Source organism: Xyrauchen texanus, chromosome 30, assembly GCF_025860055.1.
Source record: "Xyrauchen texanus isolate HMW12.3.18 chromosome 30, RBS_HiC_50CHRs, whole genome shotgun sequence".
Classification (NCBI taxonomy): Eukaryota; Metazoa; Chordata; class Actinopteri; order Cypriniformes; family Catostomidae; genus Xyrauchen; species Xyrauchen texanus.
Genome location: NC_068305.1, coordinates 8,599,115 through 8,622,714, shown reverse-complemented (window position 1 = coordinate 8,622,714; position 23,600 = coordinate 8,599,115). Strand labels below are relative to the sequence as shown.

The following is a 23,600-nucleotide window of genomic DNA, read 5'->3' as shown; positions in this document are numbered from 1 at the left end:
TTTAAAAGGGTTTGTTCATCCAAAAATTTTAATTCCCTCATCATTTACATTTCATCTGCTGAACACAAACGAATATTTTTAGTCTAATAAGATTAGAGGATAAGATAAGGTCCATAAGATTAAAATGAATGGGTGGGAATGGGAATTAAGCTCCAAAATCCACATAAGGGCAACATAAAATACTCCAGATGACTCTTGTGGTTAAATCCATGTCTTCAGAAGTGATATGATGGTGAGAAACAGATAAATATTTAAGTCCTTTTTTCCTCCCTGCTAAGCTATTCTCCACTTCACTTTTCACATTCTACTCCTTCTGTTTTTGGTGATACATATTCTTCTTGCATATTGCCCCCTACTGGGCAGGCAAGAGAATTTATGATAAAAAAAAAATGACTTAAATATTGATCTGTATCTCATCCAAACCTATCCTTTCATGTCTGAACAGATGAATTTAACCACTGGAGTCTTGCTCCATTTATGTGGATTTTGGAACTTCAAAATTGTGCCACCCATTCACTTGCATTGTATGGAACTCTAAAAATCTTAATTTGTGTTGTGCAGAAGAAAGAACATCATACGCATCTGGGATATCATGATGGTGAGTAAATCATGAGAGAATTTTCATTTTTGGGTGAACCCTTTAAATCCATGTTTTCAAAAGTGATATGACTTGTGTGGGTGAGAAATGGATCAATATTTATACCCTTTTTAAACAATGGGCTAAATTTTTTTCCTAAGTTAAAGCTGCTTTTATAACTAAAATGCCAACATTTATCCCACAATTCTAACAGAAATGATCACAATGTTAATGACGGAGTTGACATGTTGGCGCTGTGACAGCAGACACTTAAACAGTGTTTGTGAGTGTATGAAAAATATATTTTTTTCATATAAAGTTGTTTGATATCTTACAGATCCATGCCTTTGAATTGATATTGGTATTTATTCATTTGTTGCAGTTTAACATTGTGACCTCTTGTTGAGGACAGGATAAATGACATGTGCTTCCAGGTATAGAGCATGCATTTAAAAAATTCGAATGAAATTATTTTAGAATATAAGTAATAAATGCCCTGAGTGTATACATTTTCTTTCAACTGAACTTTTCCTTCAGTTCAGTATTTTTATTATTATTAATTTCTTGATTTGAAACAAAAAGATGGCTTTTAATGCAAGACATGTTTCGTCCCTTACATCAAGAATCAGTAACCAATTAAATAGCATTTGAAGACAGTTTAACCAATGGACTCTTATGGTTTACTTTTATGCTGCTTTTATGTGCTTTTTTAGATATTCAACATTTTGGTCACCATTCACTTGCATTGCGAGGACCAACAGAGCCTAGATATTTTTCTATAAACTCTTTGTTTGTGTTCACCAGAAGAGAAAAAACTATATCTAGGATGACAAAATGAGAGAATTTTCATTTTCGGGTGAACTATTTCTTTAAACACCCATTTACCACAAATAACAAATGATATCTCTTATCTAACATGGAAAACAAATGCTTCAGACATAGATATCTATGGCTTCAGCACTCAAAAGAAGGGCTCAGAGAAACAGCGAGGAACAGCATTATAACATCTACCCTACATTTCCAATTTTCCTCTTCATTCATTGTTGTGCAATGGACATGTGCAGGAGACTGATCTTCATTTTCTGTACGTCATAGATACATTAACAGAACGTATCCACTAGGTGTCACTATACAGCAGAGGAAAACAGATAAACTAAACTAAACTAAACTAAACTAAAGAAAACACAATCCTTAAGTTAGTAGATAATCACTGATCAAAGATTCAATGCCACTATTTAATGGAACTAGTAAATAATAATACAGGTCATTGTCAAAACAATCCACATTATTGTCTCTTTTTCTACTTTGTATGTTTGCTCTCCACTCAACTGTCAAGAGCACTCTGTGGTAACTCTTCCCCTGAAGTCACATGGTCAAGTCCAACTGTAGATCTAAATATAGTGCACACAGAGACAGATGAGGTCACTGCCAATGGGGCCCTCCCATGCCCTTTCTGATGGGACAGAGCGAAGGGAACCATAAAGCTGCCGATTCACTGGTTAGTCCACTGCTGAAACTACAATTCCCAAAAAGTTGGGACAGTATGAAAAATGCTAATAAAACCTAAAAGGAGTGATTTGTAAATTATATTCACCTTTTGCTAAATTGAAAGCACTACAACTACACATTATATAAAGTTTTACCTTGTGAATTTAATTTGTTTTGTTTTAAAAAAAAAAAAAAAAAATATGTACAGTAATTTCAAATCAGATGATTGCAACACACTCCCAAAAAGTTGAGACAGGGGCAATTTAAGACTAATAACAATTTGACAAGTTAAAATAACAAGGCAATGTGAAACAGGAGATGTTAAACAGGTGAGGCAATCGTGTCATTGTATATAGGGAGCCTCCAAAAACACCCTAATCCTTCAGGGTCAAGGATCATTTAAGCTTTGTCAATATGCCAACAAATCCTTCAGGAAATAATCCAGGACTTTGAGAACAATGTTCCCCACCAACAAATTGGAAAGGTTTTGGGCATTTCACCCTCTACAGTGCACAATATTATATATGCAAGTTACGACTTTAATGTAAAGCAGAAGCCATACATCAACACTGTCCAGAAGCGCTCTAGGCTCGGCCTCGTCTTAGATGTAAAGTAGAACAGTGGAACTGTGTGAAGAGTTCACATTTCAAATAGTTTTTGAAAAACACAGCCGTTGTGTTCTTCAGGCCAAAGAGAAAAAGGACTAACCAAGCTGTTATCAGCATCAGGTCCACTCGCACATCTGTGAGGGCACCATTAATGCAGACAGATTTGTACCAATTTTGGCAGTATATGCTGCCATCCAGCACCGTTTCTTTTTCCAGGGATATCCCGGTACAGGGAGAGAGTGCAGGTGCTAGATTGGCCTGCCTGCAGTCCTGACCAACTCCAATTTGGAATGTGTGGTGCATTATGAAGGGCACAATAGGGCAACGAAGACCCCGTACAATTGTGCAGCTGAAGACCTGCATAATGTATGAATGGGGGAAAATTGTACTTTTTAAACTTAACAAACTTGTGTCTTAAGTGCCCAAATGCTTAATAAGTGTTATTAGAATTTTTTTTTGATGATTTACAGTGGTAAACACTCGACTATCCCAACTTTTTTGGAGTGTGTTGCAATCATTTGATTTGAAATGACTGCACATTGAAAAAAATATCAATTAAATGAACAAGGTAAAACATCATTGTAAAACAGTTAAAGGATGGGCAAGGAGGAGGCGAGAACCGGCTTGTCAACATAAATGATATTTAATGAGAACTTAAACCAAAAGCATAAACAAACACACATGACGGACATGCTCGTAATTCTCTCTCTCTCGAACCATCGTCACCGGCCGCCTTTATCCCTCGCGCGCCTCATCAGGCCGATTGGGGACCAGGCGCGCGATATTCCGACCCGGCCCCGCCCCCCTCCGCTCCACAATCATATAATGTGTAGTTGTAGTGCTTTCAATATAGCAAAGGCTGAATATAATTTACAAATCACTTCTTTGTGTTTTTATAGGCATTTATCATACTGTCCCAACTTTTTCAGAATTGAGGTTGTACAAACACAAGGCTTTTTTGACTTTTAGGAACTAAAATACATCACATTATTCACCTTTTTGGCAGATGCTTTATTACAAAATGGATTTACGGGAGTGTGACTTTTAACTACATATACAGTAGTCTAAATAAAAAAAAAGATCCACGATCTTAGTTTTAGCTTATTAATTGATAATTAATCCTAATATATAAATCTAAATTCATTAAATGTATACATTTCCTTGTGAAACATGCTTTATTTTGGAGCGACATATACAGGGGGAGTGACTTTTTGCATCATAGATGTTCTATTTGCAGTCTGTAACCTAATGTAACCTAAGTTAATATGGCGATGAACACAGTAAAACTGACCCGCCACCCACAGTAAAAGTCTGTTCCCCCTATGTTTCCCCTTTGGTTAGTGTCGGAGACGGTTAGGTTAGTGTTGAAATCTGTTCCTCCCATTTTTCCCCTTAGGTTAGTGTCGAAATCTGTTCCTCCTATGTTTCCCCTTATGTTAGTGTTGAAGTCTGTTCCTCCTATGTTTCCCCTTATGTTAGTGTTGAAGTCTGTTCCTCCTATGTTTCCCCTTATGTTAGTGTTGAAGTCTGTTAGCTTAGTATCGAAGTCTGTTCCCCCTATGTTTCCCCTTAGGTTAGTGTCAAAGTCTTTTCATCCTATGTTTCCCCTTAAGTTAGTGTTGAAGTCTGTTCCTCCTATGTTTCCCCTTAGGTTAGTGTTGAAGTCTGTTCATCCTATGTTTCCCCTTAGGCTAGTGTTGAAATCTGTTCCCCCTATGTTTCCCCTTAGGTTAGTGTTGAAGTCTGTTCATCCTATGTTTCCCCTTAGGTTAGTGTTGAAGTCTGTTCCCCCTATGTTTCCCCTTAGGCTAGTGTCGAAGTCTATTCCCCCTATGTTTCCCCTTAGGTTAGTGTTGAAGTCTGTGCCCCCTATGTTTCCCCTTTGGTTAGTGTCGAAATCTGTTCGTCCTATGTTTCCCCTTTGGTTAGTGTCAAAGTCTGTTGCTCCTATGTTTCCCCTTAGGTTAGTGTTTAAGTGAGTTCCCCCTATGTTTCCACTTAGTGTTGAAGTCTGTTCCCCCTATGTTTCCACTTAGGTTAGTGTTGAAGTTTGTTAGGTTAGTGTCGAAGTCTGTTCCCCCTATGTTTCCACTTAGGTTAGTGTCGAAGTCTGTTCCCCCTATGTTTCCACTTAGGTTAGTGTCGAAGTATGTTCCCCCATGTTCCCCTTAGGTTAGAGTCGAAATCTTTTCCCCCTATGTTCCTCTTAGGTTAGTGTCGAAGTCTCTTCCCCCTATGTTCCCCTTAGGTTAGTGTCGAAGTCTGTTCCCCCTATGTTCCCCTTAGGTTAGTGTCGAAGTCTGTTCCCCCAATGTTTAGGTTAGTGTCGAAGTCTCTTCCCCCTATGTTCCCCTTAGGTTAGTGTCGAAGTCTCTTCCCCCTATGTTCCCCTTAGGTTAGTGTCGAAGTCTGTTCCCCCAATGTTTAGGTTAGTGTCGAAGTCTGTTCCCCCTATGTTTCCCCTTAGGTTAGTGTTGAAGTCTGTTTGGTTAGTGTCAAAGTCTGTTCCCCTGATGCTTTCCCTTAGGTTAGTGTCAAAGTCTGTTCCCCCTATGTTTCCCCTTAGGTTATTGTTGAATTTTGTTTGGTTAGTGCCGAAGTCTGTTCCCCCTATGTTTCCCCTTAGGTTAATGTTGAAGTCTGTGCCCCCAATGTTTCCCCTTAGGTTAGTGTCAAAATCTGTTCGTCCTATGTTTCCCCTTAGGTTAGTGTTGAAGTCTGTTCACCCTATGTTTCCCCTTAGGTTAGTGTCAAAGTCTGTTGCTCCTATGTTTCCCCTTAGGTTAGTGTCGAAGTCTGTTCCCCCTATGTTTCCTCTTAGGTAAGTGTTGAAGTTTGTTCCCCCTATGTTTCCCCTTTAGGTTAGAGTCGAAGTTTGATAGGTTAGTGTCAAAGTCTGTTCCTCCAACGTTTAGGTTAGTGTCTAAGTCTGTTCCCCCTATGTTTCCCCTTTGGTTAGTGTCGGAGACGGTTAGGTTAGTGTTGAAATCTGTTCCTCCCATTTTTCCCCTTAGGTTAGTGTCGAAATCTGTTCCCCCATGTTCCCCTTAGGTTAATGTCAAAGTCTGTTCCCCTCATGTTTAATAGCGCTAACCTAAGGGGAAACAAAGGGGGAACAGACTTCGACACTGACCTAAGGGGAAACATAGGGGAACAGTCTTCGACAGAACAATGGAATTACATGCATCAGCTTTAAAGTCAGTTCCTAGTGCACTGCTTTAAATGAAGAGTAGCAAACAACAAAACGTAAACATAATAAATTGAGCACTTGTAAAGAAGGACTTTTATAATTTCAGTAATTGCTCATTTATTGCTCTTACTTCCTCTTATGGCTCCTAAACACTACACGACTTTCAAAGATGTCAGATCGTAGTACCGTTCATATTACACAACTGTCTGTCTTGTCATGGAAGTTGTAGCGTTTTCAAATTACACAATGAATCCGCGACAGGGGTGAACACATTACAAGACATTTTACTATTGACGAATCCCCGACAACTCTGTCTGGACTCCAAATTACGTTTCACAACAGAATACACACGAGAAGTGATACGAGATACGAAAACAAATGATGATCATACGTTATGCATTTCTGAATATGATGTGTATGTTTTTAATCGCCTCAAGGCATCGTATTGGTTATGATATGAAAAAGTACCTCCTACAGAAAAGCTACCTATTTGTTTACCTGACTGTCCAAGAGAATTGGCAATTTCTCTCTAACTCTTCTTTTTCTCCACCCGGTTGTGTTACAGTTCAGATGAAACATCAAATGTCAATGACAATGTTCCACACATTTTTTCTCCATTTCTTCAGTCCAATGAGACTTTCTTGATATCGCAGCCATGCTAGTTGATGTTCTGTTACAGGTACATCAAGACTCCTCCTATTGAAACTTCCCGTGCCCCGTTTCTTGCTCTCTCATTGGCTGTAGGTCAACGCTGCAGTTGTATTCAGTGAAAACATAGTTCACATTGCACGATTTGGAATCGCAGACAGGTCCATATATTTAAAATTCTAGATATCTCACTGACATTGGCGATGTGTCGGCGCTTCTCTCAAATCAAGTCTTTGATAGTTCATACATTGTGATTATCGTTCACAGTACGAGCTCCCATTTGCCCACGATTTCAGGCTTTTGTCAGCGATCTCCACAAAACTGTTGGCGAGTGAAAATCGGGCTTAAAATTGTGTAGTGCAAACTCGCCATTATACTACAAACAAAATACTTTGTAGTAAGAATATCAACTCTATCAAATCATTATATCATGACAGATGATTGTGAGTTAATGTGTCCATGTTCACAATCAACACAGATGTATCCATTTTCACAAAATTACAAAATTACAAACCAGAAAACAAAATCAAAAGACAAGTTAAGGTCATGGGATAAATTTGTGTGTAGTAACTTCCTTAAATGTATGATAACTTGACATTCTAATTCTAACATAAAATAGCATATTTCTATGAATTTGAGGGACACAACGAGAAGGGCACTCAATATGCGTCTTCTCAATGCAAACAGTGTGACTTCTGAATCATTAGCAATCACAATAAAACTCCCTTGATTTATAAGCAGGCTCCAAAGTTTCTGTACCTTTTACTTTGTACATTGTACCTCTCTCTACACTTGCACCTAGTTATACTTTCCAATCTGGAGCTTGCCATTCTCGTGTGACTCATTATTCAGCTTTTCACACCACATGGCCACCACCTGCTGGTTTATAAAAAGGGAATCATTGAGGTTCATAATTAAATCTTTAGTGTGTGTGTGTGTGTGTGTGTGTGTGTGTGTGTGTGTGTGTGTGTGTGTGTGTGTGTGTGTGTGTGAGTGTGTATTTATCACTTTGTGGGGACCAAATGTCCCCATAAGGATGGTAAAACCCGAAATTTTTGGACGATATGGGGACATTTTGTCGGTCCCCATGAGGAAAACAGCTTATAAATCATACTAAATGATGTTTTTTGAAAACGTACAAATGCAGAAAGTTTTCTGTGAGGGTTAGGTTTAGGGTTAGGGCATAGAATATAAAGTTTGTACAGTAGAAAAACCATTCTGTCTATGGAAAGTCCCCATAAAACAAGGAAACCCAACATGTTTCACTTTTTGTTAGTTGTGTGTGTGTTTGTGTGTGTGTGTGTGTGTGTGTGTGTGTGTGTGTGTGTGTGTGTGCGTGCGTGCGTGCGTGCGTGCGTGCGTGCGTGCGTGTGTGTGTGTGCAATCCATACACATTAAAAAGCATAACACACAGAAAGTTCTGCTTAAAGAGTAAAAAAAGGGCTTGTACGAAGTACTTCCCCCCTCGAATCAAAAATATAGAAAAACATTTTCAGCTTATCTACTGTTTCAATTCCTTCCTCTTTTATTTTCCATGATTTAATAAGCTAATGCCATATAAAACGGTTCAGCCGTGACATCAATTTGTAAGCGAACCCGGAAGGCTAATTCGCCACGGGTTCCCTCGGGAATTTCCTATGGGTTTTTATAATTGCAGTTATGAATTTATGAGTAAAATAAGGTCTGTGGTAAACATTACTTAAAGATACATGGAAGTTTTGTTTTACAATATAAATGACACATTTTCATACCTCAAATATGAATTTTGAAGCCCCTGTTTGTGTGTGTGTGTGTGTGTGTGTGTGCGTGCGTGTGTGCGTGCGTGTGTGTGTTTAAGTATGTTGCTTAATGTGGCTTTAAAAGTTGCTTAATATGCTTCATGTTTGAGGTATCAAAGTGTTTCATTTCATAATCCACATATCTTAAAGTATTGTTTCCCACTTACTATAGGAAATTCCCAAGGGAACCATGGCTTGGACATGCTAATTCTATTCTGGGTTTTTGGACTACAACCTGAACAATCCTATTATTGCCAAAAACTGCTATTTCAACTATTTTAGAATGTAAAAGTACAAATCACACCAACCCAATCAGCCCACCCTTGAACCAAATTATCTGTCATGACATCTGAGACAACTCGGTAATTTTAAAAGATTCAAAGACCTAATTTTCCCCCAGATAAGGGAGATTCCTTCTTGACGTCAAATTCTAGATACATCCATCTGGCAATAACAATGCCAGCGAATGTGGCAGTATAAACAGGAAAATAAAACAGACAACAAGTTATTCATACCCTTTACAACTGACTCATTGCCTGTAATCTCATGCTGTTTAATAGGGAAATTGCGCTGCCAGACTTCCTGTTTGCCCAGACATTGGAAGTTTTTTCCCCTTGTTTGATACTGCATCAGAATTTTCTGTTTATAGTGAAATGATGAGCTGAATGTGACCCATTTATTGAATTACATTCTGCTGTAGTCAAAATCTAATAAGAGCGGGATTATAAAGCTCTGCAATGAGTTTCATATAAGGCTTCAAACATTAAAGGGATTCACCCAGAAATGAAAATTCTCTTATAATTTTCTTATTCAGAACAAAATAAAGATTTTTAGAAGAATATCTCAGCTATGTTGGTCCATACGACCAGACCTTTATAACTCCAAAAATTACATAAAGGAAACATAAAAGTAATCCATACGACTCCAGTGTTTAAATCCATATCTTTTAGAAGTGATAGGTGTGGGTGAGAAAAAGATCAATATTTAAATCCTTTTTTAGTCTAAATCTCCACATCAACTTTCACTTTCAGATGTAAAAGTGAAAGTGAAAAAGGTGATTTAGAGTAAAATAGGACTTAAAATGTTATCTGTTTCTCACCCATGCATTATATTGCCTCTGAAGACATGGATTTAAACATAGGAGTCTTATTAATTACTTTCATGTTTCATTTATGCGATTTTTGGAGCTACAAATTCTGCTCACTATTCACTTGCATTGTATGGACCTACAGAGCTGAGATATTCTTCTAAAAATATTTTTTTGTGTTCTGCTGAAGAAAGAAAGTCATACATCACACATCTGATGGCATGAGGGTGAGTAAATTAGTGAATTTTAATTTTTGGGTGAACTATCCCTTTAATTTAAGAAGATGTGCAAACAAGAATTTACCCTGAGGGTCTGGTACAACTGATTTCATTTAAATTATTTAATGACACACTTACCCATTTTAAAAAAAAACTTTGTGCTACAAATGAGTTTACAATTTGCTGGGCGGATGGAGGGGGGGGCGTGCCCCACTTCGGTGCTCTAAATCATCCACTAATGTCTCTAAGAAGTGGTAGAAGTCCAGGTTTTACCTTAGGAAGTCAATACCTCTACATTAAAGATATTTCAGACACTCTCATAATTTTCAAATATATCTTTATTTATAAGTGTCATTCACAAGCAAAACCGCCCATGGATTCAAATAGCATGGACCAAAATGTAAAGCCTTAATTAGAGGAAATATTGATTGCACTAACTTATAAATCCCATAAATACGTTGTGCTTAAAAGCAAATGTAACATTAATCAAATGTTAAAACAAAATAATTTATTCAAAGCATTGAAATGGTTCAGTTGAGGCCTATTCAACACAGTAACAAACTGAATACAAGACCTGTACAGTAATTGGTCCCTTTTACATGCTTAAAACTTATATACACTTAGACTGCTCTCTTTCAATTGTTGTTTGACAATTTTTGCCTTTGAAACATTAAATAAACAGAAAGAAAATGCCACAGCAGGGCATTACAGTGCTATATTTACAGTTAACATTGTGTTCAACACTTGATGGTGGCGTACATCTAAAACATGGCTCAGTTGTCATATAAAACACAGGTGAACTTTTGAGTTCTGAGAGAGTACCTGCATCAATACAACAAGTGCATTTTAATTCAGCGACCAATGAACATGGAAAACAAATATCAGTATAATCATATTTGATTCATACTGAACTCTTATTCAGTTCTTTTGAGATTAGTTCCAAATGATGATATAAACTCCATTAGCAATTCCTTTAGTTTTGACCCATACCATTGTGCCATAATGTCTTTGCATAAGTCAGCTATAGTTCAACAGCCAGTGGGCAATCTGGATCTCTTCTGTAAGGTGGATCTTATGACTTTAAAAAGCTTTGAAATATTGCACTGATGAGGAGCACACCTACAAAAGCAAACACCAAATGTACAATCGTCTCTGGCATTGTAAGCTCATCCGCTGAGGTTGAGGTTACAGGTTCGAACCTGACTTTTCATGACTTCATGAAGTTTATGACTTTTAGGCATCATTAAATAATTCACAATAACAGGCAGCATTTCAAAAAGCTAGTGGGCGGTCTGGATCTCTTCTGTAAGGCTGCTCGAGTAGCGGTTTCAAACACCTCCCGGACCCCTTCTTTGGTTTTGGCAGAGCACTCCATGTAATCATGCGCTCCGATGCGCGCAGCCATGGCGCGTCCGTCCTCCGTCCTCACGGGCTCCTGTTTCATTCTGGACAACTCACTTCTCACATTCTCATCGCTCCGCAAATCCTTCTTATTCGCCACCAAAATGACAGGCACGTTAGGACAGAAGTGTTTGACCTCCGGCACCCACTTTTCCGGGATGTTTTGCAGAGAGTCCGGGCTCTCCACAGAGAAGCACATGAGGATGACGTCGGTGTCCGGATAGGAAAGGGGCCGCAGGCGGTCGTAGTCCTCCTGTCCCGCAGTGTCCCATAAAGCCAGCTGAACTCGTTTGATATCCACTTCGATGTCCGCCACGTAGTTTTCAAACACAGTGGGCACGTAAACCTCTGGGAATTCATCTTTGCTGAAGACGATTAACAGACACGTCTTCCCACATGCCCCGTCACCAACCACCACCAGCTTTTTACGAATACTCGCCATTAGTTAAGAGGTCACGCGAAACGTGAGCAGCGAAATATACAGATAAGTAACTAGTAGCTCGACAATGCTGCTCTCTAATGCGTATGGAGAAGTGTTGACATCTAACATGTGTCAGTGCTGACTTTATAAGAGCTCTGTGAGTTCCTAATATAGCTGTCCAATCAGTGTGAGGGAAGTGCGCTCGTGAGCTCACACTTTCGACATGAGTCTGTGATGTCGGAATCGTTTTTTTTTTTTTTTCCTTTCTTTACTATTTCACAGTGATTGGGTCAGAATTGATCTTTATTAGGAGTTAAGTACCAACACGAAGCATTTTGAGAAATATGTATATAGAAATACTTAACTCCTAGGAAAGATCAATTCTGACCCAATCACTGTGAAAAAAGTGAGAGAGAGACAAAAAAAAATCACATTTCCGAGTCACGTGAGCACACTAGCGCACTTCCCTCACACTGTTTGGACAGCTATATTAATATAGATATATTGTCATAGAGACAAAAACATATAAAAGCTATACAGTATATTTTTCTTTGCTCCGGTTCTCTCAACCAACTTCATGAGGAGCATACTGGCATTATTGAAGAAGCTCCCTTGTAAGGAACACTTGTTGCCTGGTTTCCACCATCTTGTCCAACTCATCCATAGACACATAAATCAAATAATAAGCATTGTAAGTAAGTGTATATATATATATATATATATATATATATATATATATATATATATATACTTACTGTATATGGTAGACAACGTTTGGAATAAGGTACAGATTTTGGCCTTATGGAAAGTAATTGGTACTTTTATTCACCAAAGTGGCATTCAACTGATCACAAAGTATAGCCAGGACATTAATAACGTCAAAAATTACTATTACAATTTGAAAACAATGTTCAAACTACTTCAAAGTGTTCTCATAAAATAAAAAAAATTAATAAAATCCTCCATGTGCAGCAATGGCTTTGCAGATGATTGTCATTCTAGCTGTCAGATTGTCCAGATACTCAGGTGACATTTCCCCCCACACTTCCTGTAGCACTTGCCATAGATGTGGCTGTCTTGTCAGGCACTTCTCATGCACCTTACAGTCTAACTGATCCTATAAAAGCTGAATGGGGTTAAGATCCGGAACACTCTTTTCCAATTATCTGTTGTCCGATGTCTGTGTTTCTTTGCCCACTCTAACCTTTACTTTTTGTTCTTCTGTTTCTGAAAAAAAAAGTGGCTTTTTCTTTGCAATTTTTCCCATAAAGCCCACACCCCTGAGTCTTGTCTTTAGTCTTGTACATGAAACTGGTGTTATGCAGGTAGAATTCAATGAAGCTGTCAGCTGAGGACATGTGAGGTGTCTATTTCTCAATCTAGAGACTCTGATGTACTTATCCTCTTGTTTAGTTGTACATCTGATCTTCCATATCTCTTTCTGTCCTTGTTAGTTTGTATGAAACTTCAGTTTTTGGGCAATTTCAAGCATTGTATGCACAGTAAATTTGTTTGGGGGAATTTTAACAATAAAACACTGTAAAAATATACAGTAAAATGTTTTAATAAAAGAAAGTAATTTTTTTTAATGTAAAAAGTATGATTTTCTGTATAATTAACAGAAAAAATGTATATTATGTTCAATAAGAGAGCAGATATACATTATACAGTAAATTATTGTTAAAATTATGGTAAAAAACAATAATCAGGCATTCCCAGAACTCCCTGCGTGACCTAGTTAATTTCATTATATTTTATGAGAATAATTATGTTTCTTCTTATTTTTAATATCAGTTACATACATTGGGGTGTTCGGTGTTATATTTGATGTAGTTTAGTTATTTCACATGCGTTATCCTGATAGTGTTTAGTATTTGTGTGAGTGTAACTGACACAGTCTTTAAATTTGTATTGGTCATTGCTGCTGGAAGAGCCACTACTGGTGAACTTCATGTCATCATGTGCTATTCTGTCATTTTAAAGTGATTAACAATACATTATAAAGTAAAAAGCATATATATTTTTACAGTTTTAGAAAAATCAGTTAAGATATAAAGTTTATTATTTAATAATATAAATGATGGTAATGCACCATAAAATATACAGGCATCAAAATTACATCCCGTAAAGCCTGAAACGTGGGTACCATATTTTTTCTGGTGACATTTTTTATCGTAAATTTAACAGGAATTTTTTTTACAGTGTAGCTTTCATTCCTCAAAACATTGATTGACTGACGAGTTTCTAGAGAAAGCTGTTCTTTTTTGCTCTTTTGACCTAATATTGACCTAAGACATGTCAGTCTATTGCATACTGTGGCAACACAAAACAATGTTAAGCTTCATTTAATGAACCAAATAGCTTTCAACTGTTTTTGATATAATGGCAAGTGATTTTCTAGTACCAAATTAGCAATTTAGCATGATTACTCAAGGATAAAATGTTGGAGTGATGGCTGCTGGAAAGGGACCTAAATTTGATTTAAAAAAAAAAAAAAAAACACTTTTTCAAATAGTGATGGAGCTGTATACTTTGTGATCAGTTGAATGCCTCTTTGGTTAATTAAACTACCAATTTCCTTCCGAAACAGCAAAATCAGTACATTATTCCAAACTTCAGGCCACAAGTGTGTGTGTGTGTGTGTGTATATATATATACCTGTATATATATTAAGATGATTAAAGAAATTAATATGTAGGCTTAATGTGTCTACAAAACAAGCATTCAAAGGGATAGATCACCCAAAAGTCTCTCATCACTTACTCACCCCTCATGCCATCCCAGATGTGTATGACTTTCTTTCTTCAGCAGAACACAAACAAAGATTTTTAAAAGAATATTTTAGCTCTGTTGGTCAATACAATGCAAGTGAAAGGTGACCAGAACTTTGAAGGTCCAAAATTGGCATGACAACAGCATAAAAGTTATCAATAAGACTTCAGTAGTTAAATCCATGTCTTCAGAAGCACTATTATAGATGTGTGGGTGAGAAACAGATCAATATTTCATTTCTTATTTACTGTAAATCTACAGTTTCTCTTCCACATTCTGGTGCAGAAGTAGCTTACACTTTCACATTCTGCCGTCTGGTTGGTGCTGCGGTCAATGGTGATTGATAGTAAAAAAAAAAGGGTTTAAATAAGCACACAGATCATATCACTTCAGAAATATGGATTTCACCACACAGTCCACAATTGTCATTTTGCATCATTTTAATTAAGAGAACTTGATTTTTACAGTAATGAGAACATTAGGGTTTATATTATATAGAAATACAGACAGACAGAAGCACTTAAATCAACAAAACAAAGCATTTTTAATATATATATATATATATAATACTTACATGCATGACCCAATAGTGTCGAATTATGATAAACCTGTGCTATTTATATCAAACATCATCAAATGCATTCAAGTCAGTATGTTTGCATGACTTTAAAAGTGATTATAAATGTGATATACAGATATATGTGTGTGTGTGTGTGTGTGTGCGCGCGTGCACAGGGGAGGAGGGCACCGATCCTCCCAAACTCCTATACAAGCGCCTCCAACACCTAATCATTAAAACACACACCACATCTCCACGGAAACTAAACTTATACACAACCCCGAAGCATCGGCCTTGAACATCACACACCGCGCGTGAGTATCTTTGAATAGATGGGATGGATATTTAGGAGCAAGTGCGTCAATTGTTGCCGCTTTTGTTTAGGGGTTCATGCAGGGGAGCCATGTTGTGAGTCCATCAGTCATGGGGCTTTCTCAATTAATTCTCATTAAATGCTTTCCCCGTTGTTCATAACACGTAGATACGTGTAATTGTTTGTAGCAGGCGTTTAATGGGTTCATTGGTTGTAAAATGAACTTTTAGGCGTGAGAGGCTCGTGTGTGGCTTTATCAACAAAGCGGCTCGAGCATCTGAGCTAACACACTAAAACAGGACTTGCGTGGAGTTTTACATCTATACTTGGAGTTTATATTAATTGTTAAGGATGTTCAGCAATTATCTATCGGTCTTTGTTGTTATTTTCTTTCTTAAATAAAAATAAGTCAGTTATTTTGTGTAGAAACTGGCTGTCTCTCGCTCTGAGTGTTAGTGAGGCCCTGTGATGCTAATAAACAAAATAGACACTTGATCAAATAAAACAAAACTAATGGGACTAAATATCTAACGGCGTTATTGAGACATTATGGAACACATACAAAGGTTGAATACATCGTAAAAAGGACTATTTATATCTGACATCAAACCAAAATCCACCGCCGTCCATCATCTGTGTTAGCCGTAAGCATCGTGCTATCACTGCACACCCAAAACATTCACGTACACGCGAATGATTACAAGCTAACGCTTGTTAATTAAAGCGCGTATATTTACTCTAAATTGACATTTCATGCTTTCAGTAGTTCTATATTGAACCAGCTAGTTAGTGGCCAAGGTTTAGTTAGTGGCCAAAGTTGCGGAAGATGATAGGGTGCTGCTTTGTTCTTTTGACACATTCTTTTGTATTTTATTTGAATATAAAAGTGATTATGTGAAAATAAGATTCGCCAACAATATTTGCGTGAGCTGGCTTCTATAAAGGTTTGTGTTTCAGTTGCTGTGGATTTGGTGTAAGTATACATGTCATAACATGCACAATAGAGGCCAACATTTTGGAATAATGTACAAATCATGCTGTTTCGGAAATAATTTGGTTCTTTAATTCTTCAAAGTGGCATTCAACTGATCACAAAGTACAGGCAGGACATTACTGATGTAAAACAAAAAACAGCACCATAACTATTTGAAAAAAGCCATTTTTGATCTAATCTAGACAGGCCCCATTTCCAGCAACCATCACTCCAACACCTTATCCTTGAGTAATCATGCTAAATTGCTAATTTGGTACTAGAAAATCACTTGCCATTATATTAAACACAGCTGAATGCTATTTAGTTCATCAAATGAAGCTTAACATTGTGTTTTTTTTTTTGAGTTGCCACAGTATGCAATAGACTGGGTTGTCTTAAGGTCAATATTAGGTCAAAATTTGCAACAACAAAAAAAAGAAACTGTTTCTCTTTAAATTCGTCGGTCAATCATTGTTTTGAGGAATGAAGGCTATACAATACTGAAGATTTCATACAAAGGTGTACACTACAGTCTTAAAAGACAAAATAACAATTGTCTCTAACAAGGACAGAAAGAGATGTGGAAGGCCAGATGTACAACTAAACAAGAGGATAAGTACATCAGAGTCTCTAGTTTGAGAAATAGACGCTTCACATGTCCTCAGCTGACAGCTTCATTGAATTCTACCCGCTCAACACCAGTTTCATGTACAACAGTAAAGAGAAGACTCAGGGGTGCAGGCCTTATGGGAAGAATTGCAAAGAAAAAGCCACTTTTGAAACAGAAGATCAAAAAGAAAAGGTTAGAGTTGGCAAAGAAACACAGACATTGGACAACAGATAATTGTAAAAGAGTGTTATGGATCTTAACCCATTGAGCTTTTATGGGATCAGCTAGACTGTAAGGTGTTTGAGAAGTGCCCGACAAGACCGCCACATCTATGGCATGTGCTACAGGAAGTGTGGGGTGAAATGTCACCTGAGTATCAGAACAATCTGACAGCTAGAATGCCAAGGATCTGCAAAGCTGTCATTGCTGCACATGGAGGATTTTTTGATGAGAACTTTGAGAAAAGATGAGAGAATTTTTTTTTTTTCAAATTATGATAGTAATTTGTCACGTTATTAATGCCCTGACTATACACTGTGATCAGTTGAATGCCACTTTGGTGAATAAAAGTACCAATTTCTTTCCATAAGAGCAAAATCTGTACATTATTCAAAGAATTTTGGCCACCATTTTATGTGTTAAGACATTTTCTTGTATGTACGGAATCATATATAGATATAGCTTTGGGTTGTACATATACCATAATCAGCTTTGTTGCAAACAGGTAATGAGGTTAGTGTGTTGTCTTGGCTGTTGTTGGCAGGTTGCTGTTTTAACATCATACGGTTGGCTTTTTATGTTAAGTGAAGGGTTAAACAAGTATTTCAGGGTAACATTTTGCATAACCAACATGTCTGATTTTCCTCAAATATTAGCATTATTTGTCAATGATTCTGTATTCTGAAACTTGGATTATATGAAACAATATAATTCAATTAAATTATGTTTTGGCCTAATAAGGAGGAGAATTTTAATGCCATGAATAAAAAAACCAACACCTTCACATCTCTAGGTTTTCCCGTGGAATGAGCATTCCATGCAGCATCCTAGGTATGAATGACGTGGCCTGGCAGGAGACGCGAGGTGGGATGCGGCACACAAACGGTGCGCCAGAGGCTGGAGGGGTCCGAGTCCATGCGGGGGGCTCTCTAGCCACAGTAGGAGTGGCTGGGCAGGGACCTGGAGGAGTGCACCCTCTGCCAGGGATGGACCGGGTGGCCAATCCCAACCCTGCTACCCCTCAGCCGCCACTGAGCGGCCGTTCCCAAGACGATGCCACCGTGGGCTATTTCTTTCAAAGGCAGCCCGGGGAGCAGCTGGGTAGCTGCACTACAAGCAAACACCGTTGGCCCACTGGTGAAGGAAACCACGTTGACCAGGTATGGATTTGATGCAGTTCTCACAGATGTCAGCTTAGTGACAGTCTCTTGTTCGATACATGCTTCTGAAGTATCTAATGAGTGGTTGCTCAGCTATCCTAGTGAAAGTATCTGCAAAGTCATGCTAGAAGTTAATAAGCTAGGGCAGAAAGACAAGGGCTGCCTGATGTATTAAAACCTCAAGATTATGCAGGTGCCAGTTGGTGATCCGAATCACTTTGTTGTTGGCTGTTTTTATAGATAAATGTTGTTTTAAGTGGGATAATGTACAGTCAGTCAGTCATTGTTGCAAAATGAAGACAACATGACAAAATCTGATTGTCCTGTCTAGGTTTAGTTTGCGATAATAACCAGGGGCCGGTTGCACCAGCCATGCGTAAGCTACAATTTAGACTAGCTTAGAGGTTTGCTCAGGCTTTAAAATGAAACCCGACCCATACCCATTACTCTGTGACTGTACGGTGCTGTCATATTTTAACCCCGAACCCATTTCGAAATTGTTCACTCTCTTCATAATATTTTCTCTAAGCAAGTATTGTTGCAATAGGCTGTGTTTTATGCAAACATCATTGGCAACATTCATATCAGTAAATATACACAGTTTTAAGAAGGCACGTTGGCCCCTCAGCACACTAGAGCAGAAGGGAAAAACATTTATCAAGCTCTAAAGCTTTGCTTTGTGAAGAATAATCTGGAATCATGTGTGACAATGTAAGTCTCATGAAGTCCTTTCCAGCCTGAACGTCTTCACAACATCAAATCTTTGTGACACATGTGCTTAAAGGAGCTAGACACTGTGCAAGGATTGAAAAAGAACACGGGTGTCTCGACATGCTTTTTTGAAACTTGAAAATGCAGAAGAAATTGCGAGATGCAGTGCAACAGTCATAGATGTCTGTCCAGTGCGTGTTTACATTGTAAAGCAATGGAAAAACAGAGCAGACACAGGCAAAAACACATTCTGTGTCAACGGCCCATAAAACATCTGCTCATGTGTATCGGTGTGTGAGAGCACGTGCATGAAGCAAGTTAGGTCAGCCTGATACCCCTGATTATTTTTCATTAATTTCAAACCCGAACTCTAAGTCATGCTTAAAAAAACTGACCTGAACCTGGCCCAATACCCAGTGGTTTCTAAGGTACTGTCGGGCCCAGTTCTGGTTGCAGACCTCTAGACTAGTTGCAGCATAAATGAGCGCCAAGTTGCAGTTTACGTGCAACTTAATATTTGGGCGTTGCACCATTAAACTTACGTGAAACTTAATTTTATGTATAAAATGTTTATTTACAGAGGCCTCCAAGGAGTTATAGTTGGAATACAAAAGCAAAATGACTGAATGACATCAATAAGATCAGGTTTTGCGTGACAGACCTCAATCCCTTGAAGACATATGATGTTGACATGACTATTCGTTTACCTTTTATGAAAGAGACCATTATTAAAAAAAAAAAAATTCAGTCTTTTGTATTAGTATTTAATTAATTTATTGCACACTATTCATTTTAGTTTGTGAATGTTATTATTTACATATTTAGCTGCTTGGTTTATGTATTGTATTTCGATGTACATGTAATGTATTACTGCTGCGAAAGGTTGGGTTAATCCATCTTAAGTGGTCCAACATATGTTGCTTTTTTTTTTGAGTGATTACTACTTTTTGTTGGTATTGCAAAACAAACAGTTTTTAATTTTACTTTGCCATCTTTGTGTCTTTTGGTTATTTTGGTTATACAGATGTTTACAGAAACCTCAATATCTCAGGATGGTCCTAGCTCCTTGGAACAAAAACGGATCTCTAGAGCACATGACAGGGTACATATATAAACATTTGACACATTCTTGTTCCTTAGACTTAGAACTTAAGTCCTAATGTAATGCTCAAGATTGATAAAAGTTCAATTTTTAGGGTCAATTTGTAATGGGAAGGGTTTGAGTGTCAGTCCTAAAAAAAAATTAGGGCGTACCTAAGTAAGTATAGTGTTCATGCAGAACTTTTTAGGTTTGAATCTTCTCTTTTTTTTATTTTTATTTAAAAAGAAATATTTCCCTCATTTTCATGTTGATTATCTCTTGATGGGGACCAGATAGGAACCTGTAATTTTCACAGAAATAAGAGCTCTATAGGAGCATTTTGCTGGGAAATTTTTTTATTGATCTTCCACTGTTTACAGAGCTAGGGCTAGTAGAAATCTGGCGAGTAGCCTTTATTCAAGTGTTTTGAGAAATAAACCGATGTACTATAAGCATTACAAATTATAAAAATGAACAGTATTTTTACAGTAATTATGTTTATGATTGACAACACCATTTCAAGCTACATTTTTTTATTAGAAGCTGTGAGATTTCCTCACTCGGTCTCTCGGAAATGTTCTGAGAGCTTCCAGTGGCAGTAGTCAACGCGGTAGGTGTCAGTTTTCTAAGAACATTGTTCATGGGAATTCACACTTTGTCCTCAGTAGATATATTGAATGATGTTCTTGGTTCAGGTTGTGGGAAGAATTTTACAAAATAATTTCCTTGCTGATCTCGAACCCTTCCCATTATAAATTGGACCTACATTCCAAGACTGTGCAAAATAATTATATATGTACATGTACATGTACTTTGTAATGTGCTCTAGAGATCTGTTTTTGTTCCAAGGAGCTAGGACCATCCTGAGCTGAGATATTGAGGTTTCCGTAAACATCTGTGTAACCAAAATATGTTGTGCGCCATGACACAAAGATGGCCGCCTTGGTTAAACCAAGTAAAATAAAACTGGTAATTTTGCGATTCCAATACATTTAGGAAAATGAAAAATGGTCAAGCAACCAACTTTACCACTTCAGGTGGACTGACCTGGTTTGAACATCCACTAGAAAAAGAAAACATAAAAATGCTTGGCTTTTCAACACTCCCCTTTACAAATTTGAAGGCTGCTTATTTTTAGAAATAAATGTTAACGACATATTATGTGATTACAGGGAGTTCACAACGTACTAGCTAAGTCCTTCCATAAGAACAAATGGTGCAACCAAATTAAGCCCTCACTTAGCTAGAAACTAACATAGTTATAAAAGTAGTATTACATATTTGAACTCATTTGATTAAGCTACCATTAAGTGTAGTATTCCCAGCTCCATTCAACACGTTAGCATGTATAAATCCATTTGGCAGATTTTCTCACAAATTAGCGCAGAAAATGGAAAAAGTGATTTACTGGGTATTACTAGCATATCACCTGCAAAAACTACAATAACCATTGCTTCAGGAAACATGATTGCTTTTTCTTACATAATGTAGGACATTTAAAAGCCCCTGGTAATACTCCATTTTTTACAACTGTTAATGTGTCTGAAAAACTTAATCTATTTTCAGATAATTGAGACAAACATTTCTAAAACAACCCTTCATCAGAACAAAAACGTCTAAAAGGAAACTGGAACAAACTCTTAAAAAGTGTACTTGCTCAGCACTCACACTTGTGTTTTCCCCACCCAACATACATAAATACAGTGCAATTAATAAAAGTTCATAATGATACTTTTGAGTCTTTGTCATTGAGCCAATGGGGCAAAATGAAATGCACAGACTCGCTGGATATTTAATACCAGCAACAGATAGAAACATACTTTGCCTGGTCTTGTCTATGCATCTTGTCTCTTCCTTTGCTTTCACTTTTAGATATCACATCTTAAAACATAACTAATTCATTCAACTGCATCTTTAGTAGTATTTTAGGCTTGGTGTAAAATTTCATTATCAAAATATAGTGACAAACATGTCCCTTGATATTTCAGTCATAAAGATTTAAAATAGTCAAGAAACACCATTTTAAAATCTTTCTATAGACCATTTCAATGACCGTTCATCAGTTTAAGGAAGTGATGTCTTTGTTCCTTGAAGATTTCCTGCTAGTTGTCAAACTCATTCAAAATAACACTGGGAGTTGCTTCATTCATAATGATTGAAACACAAATAACGTTAATACGATTGTAATGGAATGTAATTATTAACATTTGGACTGGGCTGCAACTAACGATAATTTTGATAATTGAATAATCGAAGATTAATAGGATAAAAACAAAATAATTATTTCCTGTATTTTATTAAAATGTTATTTGGAAAAAACAGTGATGATAGAGGCCGTAAGGTTTTGTTTTGATTTCCGGGACTGGAGTTCATGATTCTAAACTCACACAACTTTGAACGAAGTACGTTTAATATTACTTTACGGACATGTGCAAAACATTTCCTTTCTGTTACTTGTAAATCTGAAAAAGTACTGTTCATTAAAGAATAAAATGATAAATCAGGGATGGAGTGGGACTAAAAAAAGCAGAGGGCAATGGTGACCCCAGAATAGAAATATCAATAATTCTGCCCAGCTGAAAAAAAAAAAACAAATGCTTCTACACTGTCATTGATTATTTCAATTTTATGTAGAATAATTTTTATAATAGTATTGTTACTGATGAAGTTTTTCTAAAGATTTTTTTTTTACCTAAAATGTTTTTAATGGTATGCTTATCCAGTAAAATAATATTTGCCATAGTATAAATTTACTGGTCAAATCAGACATTACATTTGGCATTATCAGGAAGACTATCAAATATCAGTACCCTTAGCCTTGTTATTATACATTATAATCAGCATTATAATTGGTGTTTCTCATTAATGGACTAGACTCTGGCAGCCGCCACAGTCTAATTTGCCCCACGATGGTCTCATAATGAAATTATTTTTGCATGTCTCAGTCTCATAATAACATAAAATAAAAGGTTATGTTTTGCGTGCCAGTCAGTTCAGTCAGCTCCTCACCCGCTGCTGTAAATTCACGCACACTCGCAGATATATGCTGTGACACGCGCCCAAAGGAAGGGACGGAAACAAGTCTCTGCTTAAGGGGTAAGCTTTTATTTTTCTCTCACACTCTCTGGTTCTGGGTTTCTTTTTCTTGGACGGGTTGTCACTCCCATGCTCCGTCACTGCTGCCCTTTTATGCCGCTCTCCTCATGTTACTGAAATTAGAGACAGGTGTTAGTCATCATTTTAGCTCAGGTGTGAGCGCCCTTACCTCTTTTCTCTCCCGGACGGGCGCCACGCCCCCGCTGCCACATACCCCCACCGCCCGACTCAGGCCGGGGCGTCATCCGGCCTGCCTACCACTCCCCCCATTTCTGGAGAGGAAGTCAGCGGCAGCCATCTGCACCCCCGGTCTGTGGACCACCTTGAACTTAAAAGGCTGGAGGGCCAGATACCAACGGGTGATCCGGGCGTTAGTATCTTTCATGCGGTGGAGCCACTGCAGTGGGGCATGATCCGAGCAGAGGGTGAAGGCCCGCCCCAGCAGGTAGTATCGGAGGGTGAGGACCGCCCACTTGATGGCCAGACATTCCTTCTCTACGGTGCTGTACTTAGTCTCCCTCAAGGAGAGCTTCCGACTAATGTACAGCACCGGGCGCTCCTCTCCCTCCACCACCTGCGTAGAGTACGGCCCCCAACCCTCTGTCTGAAGCGTCCGCCTGCAAAACAAAAGGGAGAGAGAAGTCAGGTGCATGCAAAAGCGGCCCCCACAAAGTGCAGCTTTAATCTGTG

At 37.8% G+C, this 23,600-nt stretch overlaps 2 protein-coding genes across 8 annotated transcripts in view; one reads left to right on the top strand and one right to left on the bottom strand.

Moving 5' to 3' along the window:
* Positions 1-9,937: 9,937 nt before the first annotated feature.
* Positions 9,938-11,535, bottom strand: LOC127624138 (rho-related GTP-binding protein RhoB-like). The gene has a single exon (XM_052098820.1). The coding sequence runs from the start codon at positions 11,435-11,437 to the stop codon at positions 10,847-10,849; it is 591 nt and encodes a 196-aa protein (XP_051954780.1). The 5' UTR covers positions 11,438-11,535; the 3' UTR covers positions 9,938-10,846.
* Positions 11,536-14,922: 3,387 nt separating this feature from the next.
* Positions 14,923-23,600, top strand: part of LOC127624132 (pumilio homolog 2-like) — a 64,753-nt gene continuing 56,075 nt past the window's right edge. For all 7 annotated transcript variants that reach the window (XM_052098809.1, XM_052098805.1, XM_052098811.1 and 4 more), the window contains exons 1-2: positions 14,923-15,061; positions 17,656-18,022. In XM_052098809.1, coding sequence (XP_051954769.1) covers positions 17,669-18,022 — 354 coding nt within the window. In that variant the 5' untranslated portion in view covers positions 14,923-15,061; positions 17,656-17,668. The remainder of the gene's footprint in view (positions 15,062-17,655; positions 18,023-23,600) is intronic.